Source organism: Sprattus sprattus, assembly GCF_963457725.1.
Source record: "Sprattus sprattus genome assembly, chromosome: 14".
In the NCBI taxonomy this organism is placed as follows: domain Eukaryota; kingdom Metazoa; phylum Chordata; class Actinopteri; order Clupeiformes; family Clupeidae; genus Sprattus; species Sprattus sprattus.
Genome location: NC_137912.1, coordinates 24,569,521 through 24,597,429, shown reverse-complemented (window position 1 = coordinate 24,597,429; position 27,909 = coordinate 24,569,521). Strand labels below are relative to the sequence as shown.

General features: G+C 42.3%; 1 protein-coding gene across 1 annotated transcript; it reads right to left on the bottom strand.

Annotated features, from left to right (window-relative positions):
• Positions 1-27,900, bottom strand: bmpr1ab (bone morphogenetic protein receptor, type IAb). The gene is made up of 13 exons (XM_080851117.1): positions 27,647-27,900; positions 18,901-19,014; positions 14,531-14,708; positions 7,748-7,913; positions 7,550-7,652; positions 7,282-7,381; positions 6,645-6,741; positions 6,240-6,375; positions 4,339-4,531; positions 3,732-4,029; positions 3,211-3,386; positions 2,271-2,401; positions 1-2,049 (listed from the first exon to the last, which is right to left on the bottom strand). Exons 3-13 carry the CDS (start codon positions 14,598-14,600, stop codon positions 1,924-1,926), a joined length of 1,596 nt encoding a protein of 531 aa, XP_080707243.1. The 5' UTR covers positions 14,601-14,708; positions 18,901-19,014; positions 27,647-27,900; the 3' UTR covers positions 1-1,923.
• Positions 27,901-27,909: the final 9 nt, after the last annotated feature.

Here is a 27,909-nt window from a genome sequence, read left to right as displayed (position 1 = left end):
ATGTGGCTCTATACATTCCATATCTCTACAGCTTGTAATGGCACTAGAACTTGTTATCAGCAGTCACAGACTCTTTGCTGATTATGTTTTTGTAATTGCCCTCCAAAATACAGCATCACCACCATTATCAACAATCTTTTTGAAGATGGTGCCTTAATCCAAATAATTAAAGAACAGTCTGAAACGTGTTTACTAAAAAAAAAAAAAAAAAAAAACCTTTTGAAGTTTAGAGCTGATTTTGATCATGATGTTTTTTTTTTCTTCATCTAATGTATACTGTGTAAATTCTACATGGTTTGCCAACTAAAAGTATGTTTTGAAAAATTTGGAAATCGTGTTAAAAATTGAAATTGAATTCACTTGCAAGGGCAATGCAGAAATTCGTTATGTTTTACATACAAAACAAAATGTTCCTACATAATGACAGTTTCCATATGCCTGGGCATACTTGATATTGAGTAACATATTTCCAGTCCAAGGCCATTGTGTGAGAGGGATACATCTATTTAGTATAGAGAAGGCTATATTGAGATTATGGCTATGTTGGAGAGGATTTTCATACAAAGGTGATAGCTAGTTAGTTAGCGTAGTACCTGTCTACATTAATTTCCATGTCGTAAGCATTCATAAACCCTGCCATAACAACGCCACCAGTCATTCTTTTAAGCTCTTAAGGCCTGAGAAGGTGCAAGTGTATCTGGAGGCTGCCACGGAATATAGCTAAGGTTCAAACAACATAATAGTCTCGAGTTAACAACACCATCAGATTACATTAATGTTACTGTGGGAAAGGAACTGCTCAGCAAAGTCATGTTTTAACTGATTTTTTCTATTTTAGTCCATATAGTCAATCCTTTAATGCATGTCCAGTGTGATTTTGGACATCATATAATTTGGTGACAGGTTTGTCACAATATGATTTATGTGAAATGGTGTTCACTATGTGAAGTGGCATTTATTTAACTTAATGCTAATTTAGTCACAAGCTGTCCCATTATTTGTTAATAAGTTGGCATGCTTCAGACCCGTAAAAGAAAAAGAGACAAGACTTCAGCACTGGCAGTATTCTGGAGGATGAACTGTATGGACAGTATACCGAAAATCTGTTAAATTTGACTTTAGCTGAACTTCCCCTTTCAAAATGGTTGACACACATACTGTATAGCTACAGACATAGACACACACAGACACACAGACACAGACACAGACACAGACACAGACACACACACAGACACAGACACACTGCATCTGTAAATAATATGGAAATATTGAACAAAACAACACATAACGACAGTCAATTTAATTCTTTACAGGATTAATTCTTAAATAGCTGTGGAAGTGTCAATATAGTATTTGTTTTCAGCAAAAAAAACTGCTTATATAGTTACAAAGAACCGTTTAGAAGAGTATCTGAGAGACACCAGTCATAGAGAGAAGAGAGGATTTACTCTTTCCTCGCCCAAGTCTGTATTCATCATGTAGTTTCATGCCCGTGGTTCCTCCTCACACGGACATGTCTATACATCTATGGCTTTCACGGAAAGCACTGGCTGACTGCCGGGCCATGTTCTCCCAAATTGAAGAGAGGCCGGGGCCGAAGAAAAAGAGGGAGGGGCTGTTGGCAAAAGAGCATTATTCCCAATAAGGTCACCTTGCCTTGAACCCCAGAGCTAGTCTTTCTGGTGACCCCCACGTCCTTCATGCACAAGGAGCTGCCAAACATCCAGCAAAGGCGGCACCAGGGTCAGTGTGTAACTGAACCAAGCGGCAGTCACTCGGCTGCTCAGTGCTTTGCTCCTGTGCGTACAAACCCACGAGCCCCGTGCTCTGGATTCTCTGTGTTCATGTAAGGCTGCTGGGTGGGCTGTGGTGTCTGTCTTGTGGATGTGTTGAGTTGCGTTCGTATCGCACGGAGGACAGCGTTCATATTTTGATGTCTTGAGATTCCACCATCTTGGCCAGAGTCTTCTTGATGCGTAAGGCTGTGAGGCGGGAGGCGGGGTTATGTGCCCAGCACTCTGACATAAGCTTTAGGAGAGCACGCAGACACTACAGATGGGGTAGTGGAAAGGAGTGACAAAGAGAGAGACATGGAGAGAGAGATAGAGAGAGAGAGAGAAGGAAAGAGAAGGGAAAAAATGCACAAAAATCACAACATAAGGTTACTGCCAAGACACTTAATTCCACTTAGCAATGCAGACTAACTAATTACAATTTTTTGTAATGTTGAGAAATCTTTCAGGTTTTAAAACTACCACTGAGTGTCTCACCTCACTGCCATTCCAGCGGTTGGTCACAGCTGGCCGTAAGCCCTTCACACACACCACCTCTCGCATGTCCTCGAAGGAAGGGTCTGAGGGCACCATGTCCCAATATGGCGGCTGATACTCCTCCACTATACCTGTGGAGATGGAATGGAATGGTTGAGGCGTCTCTACTGCAGACACTATTCTTGGTGAAATAACGTAATTCTTGGTGAATTAACATGTATACAAACATGTTAAATATAAATAGGTGATAATTCATACATGATATACAGCCGCGGAAAAAATTAAGAGACCACTTTGAAATTTTTTTTTTAATTTTTTTTTTACTATTTATTGGTATGTGTTTGAGTAAAATTAACACTTTTGTTTCATTCTATAAGCTTCTGACAACATTTCTACTGAATTTCAAATAAAAATACTGTCATTTAGAGCTTTTTTTGCAGAAAAATGACAATTGTCAAAATAACAAAAGCGGTTTTTCCAGATATTGATTTCTGATCTCTTCCTAAGTTATAGCATTAGTGTTGTGTAGTTTAAGAATCTATATGAACTTGTTTTCTTTGCATTATTCGAGATCTGAAAACATTCCATTTATTTTGCTATTTTGACCAATTGTCATTTTTCTGCAAATAAATGCTCTAAATGACAATATTTTTATTTGAAATTTGGTAGAAATGTTGTCAGTAATTTATAGAATAAAACTAAAATGTTAACTTTACTTTAACTCATACCAATAAATAGTAAAACCAGAGAAACTGATAATTTTTAAGTGGTCTCTTAATTTTTTCCGCGGCTGTACATTAAATGACCAGACATAAGCCTCTCAAAATGATTCTTCATTATAAATCAGCTTTTTTTTGCTGTATTCTGTGAGATTAGCCCAAGAGTTAATAAAGTAGCCCAAGAGTTAATAAAATAGTACACAACATTGTCACACACTCACCTCCTGTCACACATCGACGGGCAATCTCCCAGACAATAAGGCCGTAGCTGTAGATGTCTGCCATGAGGAAGGCCTGGAAACTGTTCTTGTTGAGGGTCTGGTCCAGGACCTCAGGGGCCATGTACCTGCGTGTACCCACACGGGTACTCAGGGGCAGGTCCACCTCATTGGTGTCACTGGAGGAGGAGAACCACAAGTGTCCCTCAACAATACATTCTTTATCTAACCTTTCACAGCACACAGAATATGTATTCCTTTAAGTCAATTTGTTTTCCTTCATTATTGAATAATAAAGTCAGAAGTTCCATCAGTGATAGAACAGCCTCCCCCATATTTGTGAGCGTAACCTTCCACTCAAAAGGTGAGCTTCATCTAGGGTCTAAATACGAGTCTCGTCTAAATTATGTCAGAAACTCTGCAGATCATTTTCAAAGACAAATCCCCAGTCACAGCAGCACAGTCTAAAGGGAAGAACAGTAAGTTAACCATTAGGAAATAAACAGGGTATAGTTGTACTGTACCTATTGAATTTAACTGCCAGTCCTAAGTCTGCAATGCAACAAGTGCCATTTTTCTTCACAAGGATGTTCTTGCTCTTCAGGTCTCTGTGTGCAATGGCGGGCTTGCCCTGGGTACCATAGATCTCCGTGTGCAGGTGGCACAGACCGCAGGCGGCAGAGTAGGCCAGCCGCAGCAGGGCCTGGGGGTCCAGCGTGGAGGCCCTCAGATAGTCATACAGGGAGCCATTCTCATGGTAGTCTGTGATGAGGAAGAGCTGCGTAAAGGATCCAGTGCCCTTTATGTCTGCTGCAATGAAGCCTGCAGAGAAAAGACAACAAATTGATGAGACATGTTAGCCTATTCTAAGATCACGCTATAATTGAATACTCACAAATGCTAGGAATGAATGAATATTAGGAAATCTGAAAGACACTCTCAAAACTGCAGAATGATTTGGGGCATCCAAGTAGTAGTTAGAGTGTGAAGCTATACCCTAATCGTTACATTTGATGAAGTTGGGAGTGACGTTTGAGCACATTCCGCAGACAGAGCGATACGTTATACTGACAATACATCTGAGAGGATGTGATGTGTGCCTGAGATGCGAGTTAAAGAGTGAACACATACCTAGGATGTTCTCGTGCCTCATGAGAACCGTCTGGTAGATCTCTGTCTCTCGGAACCAGCTGGCCTCTTCCCGGGTGAAGAAGACTTTGACGGCCACCTTCTCCCCCCTCCAGCGGCCCAACCACACCTCCCCGTAGCGGCCCTTCCCGATCTGACGCACCATCTGGATCTGCTTAGCGATGGTGCGCTGGACCTGCACACAGAAGAAAACAGTTAACAGACACACCTGACTAACACCACAATCATCAATGTACTGCATGCCTAACCTTTGAAATACAACTAGAGATGCAAGTGTGATTGCGCCAAAATAGCAGTCTGCCATTGCATACCATAACCTTTGCATTTACATGGATGCTAATACGTTGCCCTACTTAAAAAGGTTTGACTTTCCTACCACCTGTTGGGTGAGCAATAAATATCCTCTAACAAGGCGCAGAGGGGCGATCCTCTACCACCTATGACCAACTGACATACTGACTACACACATAGACAGACAACACACATACTGTTTAAATTAAAATATGAATCGGTCAACATTTATGTGTTGTGTTATGTCTCCAATCATTATACGCAACCCAATTGATCAAGATCTAGGGTGACCTAAGAGTCTAAAAAGACAATCTATCAAGATCTAGGGTGACCTAAGAGTCTAAAGAAGACTACTTCAAGATCTAGGATGACCTAAGAGTCTAAAGAAGACTACTTCAAGATCTAGGATGACCTGAGAGTCTAAAGAAGACTACTTCAAGATCTAGGATGACCTAAGAGTCTAAAGAAGACTACTTCAAGATCTAGGATGACCTGAGAGTCTAAAGAAGACTACTTTAGTCCTCTGAGAAGTATGTGCCTTCATTCAACAAGAGATGGCAATCAAGACTCTTTTCATTAGTGGTCCCTCGGTGGTGGAATGACCTGTCTAATCAAGTGTCAGCCATGGTACATACAAGACTCACCTCTTTAGAACTCATCTGTCATTCTAATGTATTTGTTACAGGCCCTCCAAGTTTTACATTAGTATAGTTCGAGCTAGTTAACCATATTGGATTTGTTCTGACAAAAGTTACTTTTAACTCTATGGTCAATATCTTCTAATCAAAACTAGGTACACACAACCACTACAACATTCTTTGGACACCCGCCTTTTTACCCAGAAAGTGTCCCCATTACGGGGCACTACAACTGACGTATTAATATCTCAAGCCTAATGTAAAATTTATGAAATTTAGTATACTTATTCTTGGCCTCATTTGATTTCCTAAAGTTACAATTGGCTTGCTCATCAAAGTGGCATTAAAACACCCACTAACATTACAGCAGTCAATATTTGCCAGTGTAAATAGCCGACCTTCATGAAACTTCATAGGCTTAATAGACAAAACTTCATAGAAAAAAATCATAGAATATATTTGTGTTAATTTCTGTATTAATTTATTGACCAAAACGATATGAAATGATCCTGTATGCTATGTGATTCCCCGAGCAGAAAATAATATAAAAAAAAAAACTAAATAATGATTGGTGGGGCACCGAACATGATCTGGTCAGACATGTCAGAGTAGGAGTGGTGCATATATATATATTATTGGAGTATATATATATATATATAAAATAGTATATATGCGTAAATATTATTAAAAGTATAAAGAGCAGAAGAACGTGTCAGAGTTGGAGTATAAATAGTATAGTAGTATATGTGCATGTATATATGATTAAAAGGACTAGGAGCAGAAGCGGCGCCACAAAACAGGCGAAAAGGGAAAAAAAGAAGACTGCACAATCACACTAATAACAAAAACATCAACAACAATAATAAAAACGTAACAACAACCTGTGATTGCTTGCACAATCACATAAAAAAATAAGCACTGCAGTATGCACTGATGTGCAGCGCTTGCTCTTACCAGCAGGGGGAGCCCAGAGCCACTGCCTGTGCTGGAGTGGTACATGAGCTCTTTGAGAGAATCTCCCATGGCGATGAAGGCTTCGTCCTGCTCCAGGTCCCGCTCGTATCGCCTCCGCTCCATCTGCACTTTATATCTGCATGGCAACAGCATTGGCGTCAGTGAGTCAGCAGAGGAGGAGAGTTCTAGTGATCAATCTGAAGTTTGGCAAGATTCACCCTCTGACTGCATGGCTGTAACTGCACTGTCAAAGAGACTCGACCCGAAGTTCATCTCATACGTCACTGTGTACCCAAGAGAGGGTTTGTATGGGGATACAAATGGAAACAGAAGATGCAGAGAGCAGGAAGGGGAGGGAGGGAGAGAGAGATTATATAGACCTCCATCCCCTAGGGATCCACTTGCCTGAAGTAGCAGATGACTGTGATGGTTATGAGGGTGAAGCAGCAGACGGTCACGGAGACGAGGAAGGCTAGCCAGTGGGCACTGCCAAACAGAGGGTCTGTGATAACAGAACAGAGAAGAACACTGAAGTTCATTTCATAGCATTACAAACATCCCAGACACTGCTTCATTAAGGCTCAGACAGTGTTGGCTGCCATGTACATAGACACGTCTCAGCTGTGCAATCACATCACACCTTCCACCACCGCCCTTTTTATTGGACTGAACGGACTGATAAATACAATCATGAGGACAAAAAGCTGCACATTCCATTAGAATGACATTGTGCCTCAAGCACAAGCTATCTTGCTATGAGGCTATCTATCTTGCTATGTTGCTATCTATCTTGCTATGAGTCACAAACCCTAAACTGTGCACAGCTTATTCAGAGAACAACACCAATGTTGCATATAGTCACAAAGACAGCATTTCATCAGCCAGACTGCTGTGATCTGAAGCCTAAGTGTTGAATATCGTTATTGATTTCATGCGATGCTATCAGGTTACAGTCTCTTGCTGGCCCATCCCCGGCCTCATGTGTCTGACATCACAGCAAATAACATCTAAACCAAACCAGCGGAGTTCTGAGGCTTCTTACCTTGGATGACTGGAGGTGGGAGTGTGGGCTGCAGGTCTTTGTTGCAAAAGTCAGACTGGCAACATTCGATCGTCCTTCTGGTCTGTGCATTTGGGGAATCCTACAGCACAAGGGACAATTGTTGAAGTTGGGTAACTCACACTCACACTCACACACACACACAAATCCAAACATATTCACATCATATCAACATCATTATAAGAAGTTCACCTCCCATACAAAAGTTTTTGAAAATGGAAATGGTTTAACGTGTGTGGGTGAGGTGTACCTTGCACTGGAAATGGTAGCCCTCATATCTCATGCAGCCCGAGGTGAGGAGCATGTCTCCAAACTCGTCCTCTTCAACGATGGCGAAGCACTTCCCATTGGTCCTGTACAGAACAGACATACACATGCATGGTTCAACAGGTGCTGTGTGGGGAGAGATACGTAGAGTGGCGGTGGGGTGAGTGGTAGGGTGACTCACATGCAGGTGTTGTTGACTGCGTCCTCGGGGCAGTGGCCGGAGCAGTAGCAGCTCAGGAAGCGGTCGGCGTCCTCAGGGGCCACCGTGGAGCCATCCGGGCCTGGGGGCCTCTTGGGCTCCGGCTTCACCCCTGTTCCTTGGAGCACGTAGTCTGGGTTCTGCCCGCCTGGGAACATAGGGAGCAATCAGGGCTAGAATTACAGTTAGGCCTAATTAATTGATAAGAAGATTGTGGATTTGGTCCTAACTTTGGGCTAGGAATTGGCCATTTCTTCCCAAGGGTCTATGTTCTGTTTCTTCAATTAGTTTGTTTGCCTCTGTGTGCGATTATATGGCAACAGCAACAGGACCAGCAGAGCTTATTTGGTTGTCCGGAGAGAAGTGTTTTAATTATACAGTGGAAGCAGTTCTTATCAAAGAGGATTTTTAGAGTTGCAGAGTTTTTGGCAACATAATACAAGATGGGCTCCCACAGCTCTAACTTACTGGCTCTTCTTCTCTCACAGCTCTAACTCACTGGCTCTTCTTCTCCCACAGCTCTAACTCAATGGCTCTTCTTCTCTCACAGCTCTAACTCACTGGCTCTTCTTCTCCCACAGCTCTAACTCAATGGCTCTTCTTCTCTCACAGCTCTAACTCACTGGCTCTTCTTCTCCCACAGATTTAACTCAATGGCTCTTCTTCTCCCACAGCTGTAACTCACTGGCTCTTCTTTTCTCACAGCTGTAACTCACTGGCTCTTCTTTTCTCACAGCTGTAACTCACTGGCTCTTCTTCTCTCACAGCTCTAACTCACTGGCTCTTCTTGTCCCACAGCTCTAACTCACTGGCTCTTCTTCTCCCACAGCTATAGTTCACTGGCTCTTCTGCAGTTATGTTAAATGATGCACTTTCAAGACAAAACTAGATCACATAGATCAAAGCCAGCTGAGTGTGAAGAAAAATGGAGACAGGGAGCATGTTCAAAAGCAGCTGTAACCTGATATACCCGTCTGGTTCCGTTGTTTTGGTATGTGTGTGAGTGTGTGTGTGCGTCTGTCTGTCTGTAGGAAGGGTAGGGGGGTTGTGTCCTATTCTTTAAGCAGACTACACCTTCAGGCCATAGCGAGCACAGACATGCCCAGGCGAGACACCCGCACTCTCTCTCATAAACAGTACAATACACCCTCCCTGTGTGACAAACCAGAACTTTCAAACATCCCTTCTCTATACAACATAGCAGAGTTCTACATCCCAGTCTTTTTAATACCACGCATCTAAACACAGCTGTCAAAGTAGCACAAATTAGATATCTTAAATATTTCATGTCTACACAAGAAACGACTTTCAGAACATTCCAGTAGTTCACACACATCGTCATCCAGCTCTGTGGACCTGTGTGTGTGTGTTTTTCTTCCAGTTCATAACAAGTCCAAGTGTTGTGATGAAAAGTGGAGTAGGCAGAAATGGAATATGGTTGTAGTGGAATATGTCTGTCTAGTATGTCTGTCTAGTGTGCCCTTCTCGTATCTGATGGTAACGCATGGGGGAAAAAGGCAATTAAAAAACCCAACGGAATGAAGCCTGATTACGGTCAACAGGATTAGTCAAGGAAGAGCGAGTGTGAGGGTCGGGATTACAAGCTATGGAAGTGCCTGGGGCAAGAGTCAGTGCCTGGGGCAAGAGTCAGTGGCTGGGGCAAGAGTAAGTGTGTGCCTGGGGCGAGAGTAAGTGTGTGCCTGAGAACGAGTCTGAGAATGCCGGATTAGGATTAGACCCGATGTGAAAACAAACATTAAAAACGGGCAGTAAATGGCACCAGCTGCTTTGGCTCTCTTTCCAACATGGCCCCTGACCCCCCCAGGAAAGCCAGAGGAGCAAGTCCTAGAGCAGATGTCAACAGGAGTCAGGGCTTTGGGAAGGACTGGAGGATAATATAGGGAGTGGGGGGGGGGAAGCATAGTACATGGAAACTTTCAATCATTGTGGCCTGGATGGTACCAAATCAAAACATTTCTTCCAAAGTAAGAGTGTGAATGACACATAATTTCACACTGTCAAACGCAGATGAGACAGACTGTGCACCCATTCTTTATGCCCTGTGTCTGTTTAGTTCTTTGTTTGCTTTCTTTTCCTTCCCATCTTCCACCTTTCCCTAATCCCTTTCATCTGCTCCTGTGTCCGCCCTTCCTCCCACCCTCCGTATGAGTCACTGCTTGCAGACGAGCAGCGAGTAGAGCGAGTCAATTACGATAAACATCCTCTGTGGATTTTCTCAGCTTTTGTTTTGATAAAAGAGGAAAAGGACATGAATGCGAGTGTCGTAACTGTGATAACATCGACTCTGGGGGGGATAAAAAGAAAACAAACGTCCAGAACCAAACAATGAAAAAAAAAAATCAGCTCAATCTCAAATCAGTGATCACACCACACTTTGGCGCCATCCTTGTCAAACGTGGAACATGCTGGTGATTATGGAGGTGAAACCCGGTCACATAAACATGGCCTTTACGAGCGTATGTGGTACATGGAAGCCCTTCGAGCCCCTTGTGGAGGAAGCCCTGCTCAGCGAGAGGGGCCGTAAATCAGGGCTGAGGAATGTGGAGCGCTAGACCCAGGAGCCGACGGCCGACACTTAAGCCCAGTAGTCTCCAAAGGACTGAGATCCTGAGGGCCACGGCCCAACACTTGGAGCGGTGTGAAGCGGAGTTCAACACAGAAAACTAAACACAGAAATATGTCAGGCATAGTTAAACATCGATATAATCTCCCTTGGCCTCTCTTCCCCATAGCAAAGCATAGATCAACATAAAAAAATTGAATAATCAGTAACATGCACTACTTCTAGTCTCCAGGGGGTCTGACCAGTCAGTAAGCTGCATGAAAGAGCCCTGTTTTCCTCGCTCTCTCTCTCTCTCCCTCTCTCTCACAGAGTTCTTAAAAACAGCCCTCCCAGCAGCTCTGTCTCTTTCCATCTTGCTCTCTTCTTCATTCCCATCCCCCTCTACTCTTGGAGCTTTTAATGGCAGCTCCATCTCCTCCTGCTCTCTCTCTCGCTCTCTCTCTACCACCCTCCACTCACTCAGATGCCGTGCTTCCTTATGAATGGCGTCGCTCGGCACATCTTCGCTTAGTTTAGCCTGTTGACCAAGCACAGCCTGGACTTGCATTTTCCATACAACTCACTTGGTCTGCTTGCGTGACTGTGTGTCTTTAAGAATGTTATTAAGGCCACCAAGGTGTCCCAACATACAAAAATATTCAACGAACTAGAGGCAAATAATTCTATGACACAAAGCGTGACGTGAGTTTCCTGCGTTACCACTAGAGCTGTGTTGAATTTTCCGATTTTTAATCGATTCGCATATTAACGACCGATTATCGATTCGTACGTCCATAGATCGATTTAATTATTTTTTTTTTTTTTTCAAGCATAATAATAATGCACTGGTTAGTGTCCCAGTAGGAATCCACTGTTGCAGATATAGTCACCTCAATGATGTCCTCCATTTATTGTCCTGAATTATCTTTCTTGAAGGTAGATTGACCCTTAACCTTTTCATCAGTCTTCCAGCCATCAGTAACTACCAATACTTGTAAGATTTGCTGTTTAATATTGATATAATACTAGTTTTAATATGTTGCTTCTCTACACAGTCATGAAGTGAAGGAAACAGTTCAAATACATGTTTCATTTTTAATAACATTAACCCCCGGATCGAATCGAAATCGGATCGAATCGGTAATCAGATCGAAATCGGATCGAATTGGATGGAATCTGAGAAAATCTGAAAAAAATCGATTCTGAAACTTAAAAATCGGAATCGAATCGATTCTTGAAATTTGAATCGAAACCCAGCTCTAGTTACCACCCCAGTTGCCATACATGTATTTAAGCATGTATGACGTTAGCCCATAAAGGAAATATTTGGCTTAGTCTAAAAAGGAACCAACCTGTTTGCCAGGCTAGTAATTCTTTTTTTAGCCAAAGAACATGGAGGTTGCTTGGTCAAAATTGATTCCATTACTTATAAGCCCGAATCATTGCTAACATTAATCTTAGCCGTTTCTAATTCTTTATGGGCTAGCTTGCCAGTTTGCCAGTTCTCCAGAACTTTCCAGGTTCAACTTTATAAATGGATCTGCCTCATACATGTCTTGATATACAGTACATGAATGATGTGCTGAATAATGACCCGAGCCAATCCCACAAGAGATTGGATTTTCAAGTTAATTCGGTGCGTCTGGAGGTGGACCTGTCATGGTTTGGCCCTGCTCAGGTGAGGGTCCAAAATGAGCGCTGCACAGCACAGATTGGTGCCGTTCAACTTGGAATGGAAATGCTTATTAATTCGGAACAGCCCAGCTCGGCGTGGCCAAAAGTACCAACGGAAAAACCCCATAATAGTTTTTCAAGCCTGCCCCGTCTCCCTCTCTCTCTCTTCAAGCCTGCCCCGTCTCTCTCTCTCTTCAAGCCTGCCCCGTCTCTCTCTCTCTCTCTTCAAGCCTATCCCGTCTCTCTCTCTCTTCAAGCCTGCCCCGTCTCTCTCTCTCTTCAAGCCTGCCCCGTCTCTCTCTCTCTTCAAGCCTGCCCCGTCTCTCTCTCTCTCTCTTCAAGCCTACCCCGTCTCCCTCTCTTCAAGCCTGCCCCATCTCTCGCTTTCTTCAAGCCTGCCCCATCTCTCTCTCTCTTCAAGCCTGCCCTGTCTCTCTCTCTCTCTTCAAGCCTGTCCCATCTCTCTCTCTCTCTTCAAGCCTGTCCCATCTCTCTCTCTCTTCAAGCCTGTCCCATCTCTCTCTCTCTTCAAGCCTGCCTCGTCTCTCTCTCTCTCTTCAAGTCTGCCTCGTCTCCCTCTCTCTTCCAACATGTGTGCTTCATTCTGGCTGGCCGTCACACTGGAGTCTGAGGTCTGGCAGCGCTTGTGCTGTAATGATTCCATCTAACCACATTCTCTCAGCCTGCAGGAAGCCAGAGAACTCGAGATCTCTTAAAGGGACAGGCACCCGTCATAACACCATTTTCACCTCACCCACGGCTTCAAACGGCAAAATGAATACGCCCATACCTACAGACAGCCTGAGTATTAGTGCTTTGTTTTGCCCTCGAGGCTCGAGCAATGGCTATACCACTGCCACTATACCAGCACTAGACAAAACTATTAATCTGCCCAAGGACTCGCAGTTATCTGGTGACCTCAATAAACATGACCACCATGACATTTTAAGCCCCAAATTTGTTGACAAGTGTCAAAAAATATTTTATCAGTGATTATGCATACAAGTCTTAATTATTTATTTATATATCCATATCCGTTCTGGAAGTCCTTTGGAACCTAGTTTATTTACAAATTTGTCCAATTTCTTGAATACATACACACCAACACACTATATTACAACCATTCAAAAGATTTTTTATGAATTCAGAAACTGTGCAGTGTCACTGGATAGACTAAATGTCCACACAAATTATGCTGCAGAACAGCTCACTACGCATTACACACACACACACACACACACACACACACACACACACACACACACACACACACACACACACACACACACACACACACACACACACACACACACACACACACACACACACACAAACACACACACATTCACACACGTGCCACTGTCCACCCACTAATCGCGGACTGCCGAGCATTGTTTCCAGCGAGCGTTTGAGAGCATGTAAGTGTGTTTATTCCACACACAGCCACCCGCCGGCTGCAATACAGGAAACAGTTAAAAGTGTGGGAGGGAAATGTGGAGCACCTACAATAGACTCAACAAGCTTCCTGTAGTAGGGCCTGGGCAGCACGCCCAGTGCAGGCGGATGGGAAGGGAGGGATGGGAAGGGACGGAGGGAGGGAGGAGAGGAGAGGGTAGGAGAGCAGAGTTGTGATGAGGCCAGAGTCGTATGAAAAGCAAAGCATGATGCTGAAGGAACAGGCGGAATGATGGCAACCTGAAATGAACGGCAGTTTATATAAAAGAGCCTTGAGATCCCTCTCATGGAGCAGCTACTGCTGCAGCTCAAGACTCTCAGAGCCAGACTGGTAGTGTTAGCTGATGAGTTTTTCTGAGCTGGGATGAAAAACAACTGGCTTGTAACTGTGCTGTTTCCCATGACACAAGGTCCTCTGTCTAGGATTGATTTTCCTAGGCTGGGGTAAAAATAAAAATAAAACACATGATGGATATTCGGCGGCTAATTTTGTAAATTTGACCAAGCCAAAGAGCTTGCCATGTTTGTATAATATTTTTAGAGAAAATAAAGGGAGCTATTGGGCTTGTTTATGGAATAGAGGTAATTCAGTTGGGACCTGGAATAAACTGAATCACCACTGAAAACCAAATTGGGCCGAGCCAGGATAAGGCACTCTCAAAAACAGAAGCTTCTTCAGAAGCTCGCTGGAACAGTCCACAGACACTGATCTGATCATGCTAGAAGCTATTTAAAGGGAGACTTGTGTTGTCGCTGAACATGCCTGCCCTTTTGTTAATGTCTGGTTTGGGTTTACAAGCAATAAGAAATGGCTTTCCAAAGCCATTTTTACCCAAAGCAGAAACAGAAATAGCATAAAGAGTCGGGAGGTTGAAATTGTGTCCAGTGCCGATGACTGACACCCCTGCACATCAAAAGACATGGAGACCAGCCTTAAATATCATGATCTTAAAGTTTGTGAGTTAAACACACAAAACAGTGTTTATTTTATTGGAATGTTTATCTAATTACTTTTCATGAAATGCTTAACATATTTATATTTATTCATTTGTATTTTTCAATTTCATCCTTACCTATTGCAGGAAGAGCAGACAGAACGCAGATGCCCAGGACTGTGAGGAAGACGAGGACTGTTTTAGTCATCCTGGCAGGAATGTCTTGATTTGTGGCTTCAATTAGTTGTACCCCAGACGGAGCTTTCTAGTGACACGCTGAAGATCCTCACAGTCTATCTTTCACTGGTTCCTGACCCTGAAACAAAGGCAGAAGACAGCATCAGAACATTGTTAAATGATAAATGTGAAGATTGCAGGTTGGATTTGAGAGGGCCAGAGCACTCTGTGTTGGTCTAAAGCCCTGATGAGGTATTAATCACACAGCGCTTCCATAATGGCGGTGGCACCGTAAATCTATAAAAAATATGAAGATACTGAGCACTTCGTAATTCACTGAATGCTGAGGGCTTGGGTAACACTGAGACAAAATGGGGCACAGCAATGTCTTAGACTGAATATAAAAATAAAGCAGTCCTGAATATAATCAAACAATGTCAGGAGTGGCCCATTCAGCATAGGTCAAACATATGGGGAAATAACAGCAGGTTTTGGCTACAACTTGACAGCTACTTTACCCTGAATATCAGTGGTACATATAAAGTCGGCAATCCTTTGGCCTCAATACAGACATGGTGCAGTCCACTAGAACTTGGGAAGTCAGCCATTCTAAAATTGGAGTCTTGGCATCATTCCAAAGTAAATGACTTCTATGACATCTTAGAAAATGCATGGACCCTCAACTGCAGATTTATATTTATTTACATACCGATTAAATGGTGCTTATCCAGCAAGCGTTCTAGCTAGCTAGTTTAATCAACATTATATTCTACTTTAAAATGATATACATGTTAATAGAACAACACTACATCCTACTTTAAACTGATACATACAAGGACATTCTAAAAGTGCTATCTACAGTATGGTGAACACCTTCCATTTCAAATCTGTAATGCTGATCCTGCTTATATCACATGTCTGTTTTTTTTAGTCTACTCAGGGCGTAAGGATCTTGCCTTATATTTCAACATGGAATTTGAAATTGAGATGACTTTCTTTGCATTTTTTCATGTGGTAGGTCAGCTTTTCCCAAGGTCCAATGCAGGGTTAGCTGATGTGAGAAGAGTTAGGGTGGCCTGTGCTGAGCTCATTTGTACACACACACACACAAAACCCTATTAGGGACTTGAGCTGCAAACACTTTTAGCATTTCATTTTTCTTCACTTTTCATTCCCTCTATTCTCTATTCAGTGTCATTGTTCGGTTACTCATACACTATATTAGCCTGGCGATTACCAGCCTGTGACTCCATTTCATTCCGTCTTTCAGTCTGGGCCAACCCAATGCATTTTGGTTTCCGAGATGGACGGGTGCTTATCTTGAGGTTTAAAATCATTGGAGTTCCCTTAACCAATCAGCAACGTTTAGTAAGCATTCGGTAGATTAAACTCTTCCCAAAGCCAGTTGGGAGAAGAGCTACGACGTCCTTTCCAATCATAAAACTTACAAGAAAATACTCTTGTTCTCCTTTTAAATTTCTGATGTTCTCGAGAGTTGAGACAACTTTTCCGATAGCTTTTCGTGTCTTTTCCTCCAAGGCGAGTTTTGCGTCACAGCTCTGAACTGTTCGCTGATTGGTCCTGCAAAATTTTGAGTTCTGGAGACGATTGTCAATGGGGTTGGGCCAGACTGAGTATGAGCTTGAAATCAATTCAGGCGGAAATACGTAGGCTGGTGTCACCAGGCTAACACTATATGTCTTACCCAAAAAACCTTTAATAAACTAATAAAAACACTAAATCACAAGAAAAACTACAGCAAGAAGTAGATGCCAAAAAGACAGACAGAAAGTGTTGAGGCCCATCCACATCGCCAACGATAACTTGAGTAATGACAATAAATGCTATAGTTTTAAATACTACTCTAGCTCATTACAATGGTCATGTCCACATCACACACGGTAACAATAACAGCATGAACATCAGTATTGTTGGGCATCACTTTCAGAACAGTTGTGTGATTGATCAAAAAAATGACAACCAATTGGAATCCATCGAATTTTAAAGGCATCGCATGAAAAAAAACACAAGTTATATTTCGGAGAGGTTTTCCTTCTTACTGGTCAGTGTTGAGTTACAGCTGTCGTTATAGTTACTGCTGGCAGTGTGGACAGCCCTTAACAGTGACTTCATTATGAGGAACTGCTATGTTTCTGGAAGTCAGTGGGGCGCAAAATGGGGCAGGTCATGTGGTAAGATATTCCTACATCATCGATCACTGGGGAGCTAACTGAGAAAATGGCCCCGGGGGGGAAGGCCCTAGTGGCACACAACCGCCCAGGCAGACCCCTCCTCCAGTCATTAAACCTTTAGCCTCCGTGACCTCTGCAGCAGATGCAGATGGAGATAGTAAGGCACATGTGTGCCGAAGCCTTGGAACAGAAGTGCGGCTGTCTGAGTTATAAGGGCTGCGCCAGTATAAATGCACCACGGTCAGTTACACCATGAGAAAGATCAGGATGCCGTCGTTCGAGGGGATCACGGAATGAAACATTTTCTGGTTATGGTGGCTGAGATAGGTGACAAGGTACACTCATAGAGCCTGCCCTCACATGATGTCATAGGGGAGGCTTACTAAGGTCTGGTTACTTGCGTGAGTCACTGTAAGGCCACCTAGAGTTCAGCAATAACACTGTTTCCTGAATGACGATCAATCTGACCCTCACAAAAGAAACCTCTGTTGTTGCTGGTAAAAAGAAGAATCGAAAAATTTCAAATTTGCAATAGGCCTTTTTTCATCAAAATAATGTCACTTGGAAAATGTGTCTTTTCTTTAGCTTTGCTGTTGTAATGGCGTGAATTACACAGGTTACAATATCTTCTTTCTTACCAGTAATCTGAACAACGACTGTTTAAGTATTATCACGTATGAGCGCAGGTTTCGACGTACATTGTTATAATAATGTGGTAGCACTCACTAATGACAAAACACCATCAATTGCTCCCTTTCACCCTCCCAGAGGCTTCTGTTTCTGCTGTTCAACACTGACTGTTTCTGCTGATCAACACTCACTCTGTTTCTGCCGATCAACATCGACTCTGTTTCTGCTGTTCATCTTCAACACTGACTCTGTTTCTGCTGTTCAACTTAAACACTGACTCTGTTTCTGCTGTTCAACTTCAACACTGACCCTGTTTCTGCTGTTCAACTTCAACACTGACCCTGTTTCTGCTGTTCAACTTCAACACTGACTCTGTTTCTGCTGTTCAACTTCAACACTGACTCTTCTCCATTATGCAACAGCCCCCAAACCTCCAAGTGACAACAACAATCTCCCATCCTGTCAAAATCGTTTTTTTTTCTAGCTTTACCAGCATAGGTGCTTTGAACTATGTGGCTGGAGCACTTTGGGTCCTTCAAGCTATAGAATGAGTCTCCTTTTGCAGCAGTAGAGCGCTCAGCCCTATAATTATCCCATCCAGCTGAAAATACTGCGCTGGCTTTTAGAGGGATGCACAAGCTCAGGCACATTCTGGAATCCAAAAAAGAAGCTGCTATCTTGAGTGGGAGTGCGTCACAGGGTAATGACAGTGTGGCACACACCACGGAAGGCTCCAGCTCCCCGGTCTTTCCCAGACCATGGGGCCTGAGGGGTCTGAACATCGCCACAGATGTTTGGAGGCTCGAACGTCAGACCTGTATTCCCACGAACATAGACCCATCGTAGATACCGCCACTGTCCCAACGCATTTTTTGCAATCATTCACAAGTTCTCATGAGCATACCTCCACAGATAAGACGCTGTTGACTATACTACCGTTCCTTGACAATAAAAACAAGAGTTCCATCGACTCACTTAGCCAAGCTAGCCCTTGTGTACGCATGCACTTAAACCAGCTCAGACTGAGAAGGATTGATCCCATCACTTTAACAGTGACTGCTGTCCGTTCATGTAAGGGTGTGTTAGGATAATGACGTTACTAGGCTCTTTGTTTCTGTGTGTATATTTTAGTCTCACTATGCTGATCATACTGCACAACTGCCAGACTGGGATTATGTCAACAGAAAGTCATCATTGGTTGTATTTATTTGAAATGGTTCAGAGATCACGCAGTAAACAGCTCACTATCCACTGCAAACTTGTGGTTGAAACTGAATGTCTGTCACATGCACACGCACACGCACAAACACCTCTCTATGTATTCAGGGAAAGAATCCTAATATGTCACGAGGAGGGACAAAACTGGAACACCCTTTGGTTAAATATTTTGCACAGACACAGCACTTGAACGTAACAGACAGAAGTTACAACTGCTAATGCCGCTTGGACATAACCGACAGAGGTTTAAACTGCCAATGCTGCTGTCAGGAGCTCTGCCAGGCCTCTTACCTCACAGGGCAGCCAAACTGACAGGGCAGGATCAGAGTCATAGTTCTCTCAAACAGTCCCGCTGTCATGGTCAGGGTGGTGGCACAGGAACACACAGCTACTGCAGCATCAAGTCTGAAAAAGAGAGAAGAGAGAATGTCATACAGTGTGCAACTGCACTAAAAATGTAGTGGTTCTGTTCAGTTGGTTGGTCCAGTTACACTGGCTGAGCGGTGCTTTCATTTTTGGGCCCATTGATAATAAAAGCTAGCCTGACGATGTCACACTCATAATTCTAGTCAGAATATGAGTCTGATACTGAACCATTGGGCTGTGATTATGGGGCGTGTTTCAACGAACCAGGGGGAAAAAATGCCTCTTCGCTCAATTGGATACCTAGAACCAATCAGAGCAACGTAGTGTGACCATCTGATGCATTAAAACTTTAACCTGATCCCGTAGGAAGGACGGCAAAAACATCTTTTCGATCGACAAATGCCTTGATCGCGTTTCTCTGTTCCTCTTTCAAAATGAATGAGCTGTCAATATCTGTTGAGATATGCCTGCTCACGTTACTAATTAGCAGCAAGGCTAGCTAGCTACTATGTGTTTCAATGGATTTTTGGTGTAAGCGATAGTAATGACCTAACAATAATGGCCTAGAGCGCTTCAGTTAAGACATACAATCCTCGGCAACATTCGTGTTGCACATATACAACTAACCGAGTCAATGTAGACATAAAAAAAAGTCATGTAGATAGCATAATTTACATAAAATATGTCCCACTTACAAGCTCCCGGTACACGCCATCTTGGGAGGATTTCGAATCTACCGCTTGATCATCTGTCCATCATCATATAAAGCCCACCCTGACAATTTGATTGGTACGGCTTTATCCGACCGATGATACTCTCTCCCAACTAGCTCAAAGCCAGACCGAATCTCCCAGACCAAAAATGTTGTGGGCGGAGTTCGGGCTGGTATCCAGGCTAAATAAAAGGGTGATGAACAAAAAAAAAAACATACACCGAGGCACTGAAGACCACACTGCAACCAGCCATAATGACCACAGGACCAGCAGAGACAGCTACCAAATAGCATGACCAATAGAGTACGAAGAAAAGCACTCAAACAGTACACTACTTTGAACTGACAGGACTGACATTCATTGAGAGGTATTTCCAGATCAAAACCTTTCCGAGTTTCTTGTGTCCTGATGATTTCATCACAGGCACGCCATCTTAAAATAAAGAACACCTGTGGAGAAGGCTGATAACAATAGATAATGAGCCTCTATTCTTGTCCCTGCAGCTGGTAAGAAAACACTTAAATTACCTTCTGGGCCTTAAAACCCAACGGACACTGTTATTTAAGTCCATAAAATTCTGAACACTCAAGCCCTTACCAACATTCCCCTCTTTATCCCTTTGGTATTTATTAACACTGGGTGACGACTAACTAAATCCTTTTAGCTTTTGTTATTAAGTTGCAATTACATACTCAGAGCCAACGCTAATCCACTGAATAATACAACTGTGGCAAAAAGCCTTGGCTAATCTTGAGGCGAAACACTGTTTGTGACGGGTGTCCCTGGCTGCGCGGGAAATGGAGGGCAAGCCGTAGGAAGTGGAAATCAAACGTGAGGATTGCCATCGGCAGCGATAATTCCAGACGGTTTAGTAAAGCCAACAGGAAAGCTGGGGGCCGTGGGGAAAAGAGCCTGTGCCGAGAGTGGAGGCGACCAGATCAAAGTGAACGATCAGCCATAGCTAATGGAAATGAAAGCCCATGAAGAGCGGCGGTTAGTGTGGTTCACTGGGGCTCTTGCTGTGGGAAACCAGCACAGGAGTGATAGGAGTGTCCAGCTGATCTAGGAGTGATAGGAGTGTCCAGCTGATCTAGGAGTGATAGGAGTGTCCAGCTGATCTAGGAGTGATAGGAGTGTCCATCTTATCTAGGAGTGATAGGAGTGTCCAGCTGATCTAGGAGTGATAGGAGTGTCCAGCTGATCTAGGAGTGATAGGAGTGTCCAGCTGATCTAGGAGTGATAGGAGTGTCCAGCTGATCTAGGAGTGATAGGAGTGTCCAGCTGATCTAGGAGTGATAGGAGTGTCCATCTGATCTAGGAGTGATAGGAGTGTCCAGCTGAAAGGGGTTCATTTCTCATGTTTACACTCTAAATGCTATGATGTGAAAATGTTATTCATCTCCTGGTTATCCAAGGCTGCAGAATCACACATTAGCTTGAATCATTCTAGGTTAAGGATGGACTGGCACTTGGATGCGTATGGTCGCTGTGGTACACTTGACATGCAACTATTTTACAACCTCCCATTGTAGTTCTTCCTTTGTAGTGAATGCTTGAGGGCACACTTAAGTTTGGCTGCATGTAAATGTGGAAAAACGGAATGCTGTTTCCATTGCACAGAGGTCAACCATAATTACTTTCAAAGATACAAATTATGGAAAATATCAGTGACTCTTGTGGTTTTAAACAAACACGGCATCAATTGCACTGTTATTCTTCTATGCAGCAATAATCAGTCTCAAAAGGATACCGCTATTAACACAAATGATGCTATAATACACACAGCATTAAATTCTCTTCATACAGAAAAATAAATGAAGCTCATATTCTCCCTTCAAGCTCAGTAATATTCCCTTTGACTGCATTCTATGCTGATGCTTAACTAAGTTACTCCAGTCAGAAGAACCCTAGCAGTGTTGAATCACTGAACCAGCTATGCTCTTCTCCAGAGTAGCAGCTCACGTCTTTACAATGTTATGCAAGTGCTTGAAACAATACGTACATAAGTGAATTATTCAGGTAATGTAAAACCTAAATTCCTCTGATTCCTAAAATCCTATACTACACAGTAAACGTGATGAAGTGAGCTCCAATAAACAGGATCACATAGCCTACCCCAAAATACAAGGCAAGAAATCAGAGCTCAATGAGATGTTTTACCACCATGTAGCTTTTGTAGTCTCTACTGATACCAATACCTCATAGGCCATGCTTGTGTGGAGGGGGGTCTCTCTAGACCACACCGCTCCTCTTTCCCTAGGGCAAACCAAGAGAAGATGATCCCCTAATAATGGGTGCGTGTGTTCTCTTCATGCTCCAGCTAATACCAAACAACATGACTTTTTTGTCCTGAAACAGAGAGAAACACTCGTTAACAAAAGCCACATGACTGCCATTTCCTACGGTGCCTGCCACTCTCTCTCTCTCTCACACACACACACACACACACACACACACACGTACACACACACACACACACCTAAAATAAAATAATGCCTCTGCTTCGGCTCTAATGGACAACATCAATATTGTTCTGATGAAGTTAGAGGACACTGTTGCTACTTTGGTTGCTGTAACAGCCAAGCCATGCTTGCAGCACAGAGGCAAAGCATTACTGCTTGCAAATACACAGGGCCGTTTATGATCAACAATGCACAGGGTTAACTTTTACACTATACTATACATACTTCTTTACGCAATACAATGTAGCAGAGAAGCAAAAAATCATTGCGATTTTCTAACTTCATTTGATTGACAAGGCTAAGTAGGCACCACTACTAAATACCGATTAATATTGTTTCCTAGAGAGGTAGCTATAAGTTAGCTGCTAGCTTTGCTGATCTATTAAGCAGTTATTATTCAAATCAAGCACAGTTAAAGTGACAGTAACTATCTACAGATATCTTACTCAGAAATGTTACACATTGCGTAAGATAATGACAAGGACTTAAGGGTGTGGAAACAACTGTTGGTGGTGTTAGCAGTGCAGACACTTGGCTCTTACATGCATGATTCGCATGCACAGCTTAGGAACAGCCTGATATTTGCTTGATATCATGTGAGGATCAGGAATTCATAATGAAGCAGATTCTAATTTTAGCTGTATAGATCACCAATACATACTGGCTCTGCCCGGAAGCATTCTTTTCTTTCTTTCCAATGTGGAAGAAAAAACAGTCTACAGTGGACAATCTCCCCCAATGGTCACATGGTCCCAAGAATCAGTGAACATACTCAATGGCATTCTAATGTATTTGTTCTGGTCACACTGCTCTGTACACACAAAAACACCAGAGCCCAATATTAATGCACTGACCCAGTTCACATTATACCATGAGCAAAAAAAACCTACACACTATATCCTCCAATCCCAGTGATAAACTTTGTCATAAAAGCCAAGTTCAGGCCAGTGTAATGATCCTTCCTCCCTTTCATTGCTCAAAGACACTTGGAATACACCTCATAAATGCTCTGGCGTGGGTGTTGGAAATTTACCTAAACGTACACTAGGCCTACACTAGAATGTTGTGGAGATTTACAGGGCATTAGAGGAAAAACACTATGTGCAGTGGTCATAGACCTTCCTCTGTGTCCACATTAGATTGGAATGATTGAAAATAGTTTTTCTCTGAACTGACAGCAGATCAGATTGTCATTGTAATTTCAAGCCCTCTGCCTTCGTACAGACACCCACTTGTGTAACTAGTAAAGTCACAGATCTCACGTCTTATACAAGTCATTCCCTTCCAGTCAAGGTCAAATAAGTGTGAACCTTTTAGGAATCAACACTATTTTTTTACAACATCCCTTCATTGGAAGGCTTGTTTGATTTTTCCCTTCAGGGATCAATAAACTACCTCCAATCATATCCTTCGCAATATAACTGACCTTTTATTTCTCATTCAAAGTACAAGGCTGTATTTCCCTGGTCTTGTTGTTTGCTCCATGTGAGTACCAGCCAAGACGTGGTGGTGGTGGTTCTCTCTAGTTCTTATGATTTTGAGTTACAAAACACACAGAGAAGTCTTAGCTTAGTTTGAGCTCCATTCTCACCGCATTAAGGTGAAGCAGAACCAATGCATCGCAAGAGCAGCAGCGGCCATCAGAAGGGAGTTGTATGCATCATAACACTTCAATCACCAAGTTCTCAATCCATTTAGGGGTATTTTTAGTAAGAAGGATTCCTCTCCTCAATGTTTCAACTCAGTTTCCCTTTCATGGAGTGGATACCAAAGGCTGGTGTACACAGGGACAGGGGAGAGGAGGTATTCATTGTTTTCATCCTCAAACACAGGAGAGAAAAACATAAATAAATAAAGATGACTGGGCACTTAGGGAGAAAATTCAATTTTGTCGAACCTCTCCCCTCCCCCTCCAGGAAATGTTCAATGTGGAGCGAAGAGAACATTTTAGAGCTAGTGCAGCCATTACATGGTCCATTTGGGAGATAGAGGGTTTACTGGGAACAAGTGGGCAAGGGAGACAGAGAACATGAGAGAGAGGGGGGGGGGGGGGGGGGGGGGGGAGCTCTTTGTTGTGCCGCCTATGTCACAGGCACCTTCAAACAAGTGGGCTCAAACAAACAAACAAACTAAAACGAAGAGAAGCACAGACGTTTCCTTGAAGAAATGCAGAAAATTATTTTTAAAGCTACTTTGACTTTGTGCCATTTTAATGTATTATTCTTTATGTCGTTCTGCTGAATGGTTCTACGAATTCAACCAAATATATTCGCTGACTGTTCAGATTTAGATGCCCGTTTCGAAGAGACAATTAGGAGCAGTTAGCAACTAACAACATAGAAAATGTTAGACAAATTTGCCTCTATGTAGAATCAGATATATAAAATCGAACACATTGAAAATTTACCAATTTCATTCAATAAGAATCTTTCAATAAGAATCTTTCATTTAAGGACAATAAATCATTGCCAATTTATCATCATCTCATAAATGTCTAACACGCCTTATTGTTACTATTATTATTATTATTATTATTATTATTATTATTACTAGTGCAGTGCCCGTAGGAATTATGCATTCTGTAGTGTTAGCAGACGTAGGTGTAGGCTAGCGGTTGTTCAGTGCAGAACTGGGAGGATAACATGACGACGTGGCCCGACATAACTTACAGCGAGAATTGCGCGTATTTCGTGGACTCCATAGCAACAGATGGGAAAGCAATGTACAATCTGAAAGCCTCCAAGGCTTATCAATATAAGCTACCATTTGTAGCGGCCACTCTTGCGTTGTGATTTTGATTGGCACCCAGCCATTTATTCATACACTCTGACAGGTTTAATGAACACAGAGCAAAGGCGATCACACACAGTATCTTCCGAATGACAGCCTCTCCCAGCCAGGGTAAATGCAGACTGAGGTTTATAATATTGCAATTATGAGAAAACAAAGTCTACACACGAATTACAACAGATACATCGGGACACATCTGAAAACCTCTCATTGCGTCAGTAGATGCATGAACGCATGGTCACTGGTCTAGGCTTACCATCAACATTGAATAGAAAGCTAACTCTTATACAAATACATCAAACTACAATATACTACTTAACATGGTAATGAGAGTTGGTTACATGCGAGGCCCATACGCATCAACTTTGAAACTTAATATAAAGAAGCTTAAAAATAAACTAAACGAAATCAATCACTGTATTTAGATTATAAAGAAGCTTAAAAATAAACGAATAGATAAAATCAATCACTGTCTTAAGATTACCTGAGCAAAAGTCTGTATCTGTTTACCAAGAAGAATTTGAATGCGGATCTCCTTATCATATCTAAACGCTATTCTGAACTTTGAGTGAAGGCAGGATAGTTTAATAACGCTACGCGTTTCATTGTGACGTCACTACCCATAGTGCCGACGGGACGGGAGACGATAACCCATTGTTTCCTACGGGAAACGGTAAAATACAAATATCTCGAAAACTATAAATTCAAAAATCTTCAAAATCAAGGATGCACAGGTTCATGACATGCGTAAGCTACATGCGAAATCTCATAACTAACGTAACTACCGTCAGTGAGATACGCCCTAGACTGACAGACTGACACACAGAGATTCCTGGATTTATAGATAGATTAATAACCCCTAAATTATGCTTTTGTTAAGAAAGTTCATGGAAAAAGTTTGAATTTAAAGGCTGTGCTTAGGCCACTTCTACAGCTATGTGCCCCAGACAGAAGAGGAGTTGAATGAGTGACAACAAGTCAAAATGAGTTGGCAACAAAAACACTTGCAGCATAGAGAAGCTCTATCCTCGTGGGACCTTTCAGACATTGTGTTTGATCATTAGTCTTGGCTGTGTCCACATAGCCTAAAGTCAGAGACAGCTAGCTGTGAATTAGCATCTCCATTCTCTGCTTTGTCCTAGACTATAATTACTGTTAGGGAGAACAGAAATGGCCACAAAACCAAAGGTACGTAGGTAGACCGCTTTAGCATGCAAAATGCATTAATTATATGGCCAATTATTAGAACAGCAGCCATTTGAACAGTAAATGCAATTGTGTTATTTCTCCAATGGTGGTTAAATAGCAAACACATTTGACCTAATTTAACTGCCAACTGAATAGCATACTTGTTTTTAAAATCACAGAACATTTCCTGCAGTTTGCATGTAGTAACTCTGGAAACGCTGAAGTCTTGCCTGCACTACTGCACGGTCCCAAGGAACAGAAATGGGATCTATTTGCATTTTCCAAACAGAGCATCTTTTTGAGGAGCCAGGAGCCAAACGTGCTCTGTTCTTAAGCCCTGTGTTGTTCCTGGAATCCTGAGGAGCAATACCACGCTAAATTAAGATCTTTTGATAGCCCTGTCTGCCTAGCAGTCTAGGGGTCTATCTACTTTGTTCAGGCACAGCTTTAAAAAGAGTTGACACAGTCTTAGAACAGCCTTACAAATCACAAGCCTTTTCACATCCTTTGATGAGGAAATGTTCTGACTATAGATTTGGCTTAATTAACTTAACTTGTAATGTTCTGGACCCTACATCCTGCATTTCTCTGACATTAGATAACAAACTTCAGACAAAAATAAGCATTCTCTGTTTGGCAGCAGATTATGAAAATGCTCTTTTGTAAATGGTGAAATGCTTGCATGTCTTACCAGGGATGTCAAAACCTACAGTGACAGCTCTGTATATGAGCTTTTCAAGCATGCTGCTGAAAAACAGATACAATTTTCTATACCCAACACACTTTTTTAGGTATATAATTAAATCGGATTGTTACAATTCACCTACATGCACCATGTTTTTTTCAAATTCAAGCAACATTTTATTAAATAATGTGGCTGTTCAGCTAATGGCAAGGTTTCTGTGCAGACAAAACACATCTTAGTCATTGTAAAAAATATTCGTAGACAGTCCAAAATAACACAGGCCTAAAGGCTCTGGTCACAACAAACCTGTGTCATGAGTGACGTTAAAATAAAAAACATCGGTGGCTTGAAAAAGACTTGGGTCGTCACAAAACTCGAGACACACTACTGAAATAGCTTCGTCAGAAGATGGTAACATTATAACCATAAGTAGCGAGCTGCAACTTGCCAGCATAGGACAATATGCAAACCCTATCCATTAGCTAGATAGCGTTTATAATAAATGCTTAGATCAACCAATACGAAACGATTAACACACACAAAAATCACGACGTGTACCACGTTGTTTAAAGTACAAAGTTTGACAAGATTAAGATTGTACTTAAATTGTGCACTCGTATTAGTTCATTCTTGTTTACACTTTGAAACAACTCGAAATCTTCGAACATACTTTGCAAGAATGTAAAATGGAATACTCTGAGTGACAAAAAATAACTTGCAATCGTAGTACCGTGGCTTTTTAATCGACGGCCAAACCGAGCTAGGAGTAGCTACAGTTTAAAAACAGCTTATATACATTATTTGGGTATATTAACTAATTCTTCAGCTCATACCTTGGAAAGAAAAGGTTCCAGGAATATCTTCACCGTGAAATCAACAAACTTTTCTCCTACTACCGGAAAGGACATCCCCGAGCAAATTTCCGGAATTCCCGTTTACCGCTCCTGAGTGTGTGCGTCTGGAGTTGATAATCCTCAATTATTAAACGTTTTAAAAAAGTTAATCAAGAAAATCCTCATTTGCTCGCACATTTAACATCCACGTACAGTTTTTTGGTATCTTATCCAGTTTTATTGTTTTTCTCAAGGTCCATCGT

Bases quoted from the DNA above. Each gene is read 5' to 3' on its own strand.
- bmpr1ab (XM_080851117.1), bottom strand. From the start codon at position 14,600: ATGACTAAAACAGTCCTCGTCTTCCTCACAGTCCTGGGCATCTGCGTT. The intron at 7,382-7,549 runs GTACACCTCACC...CTTGTGCTGTAG, and splicing joins GCTACCATTTCCAGTGCAAG to GATTCCCCAAATGCACAGAC. The intron at 4,532-6,239 runs GTAAGAGCAAGC...TTCTGTGTGCAG, and splicing joins GCTCTGGGCTCCCCCTGCTG to GTCCAGCGCACCATCGCTAA.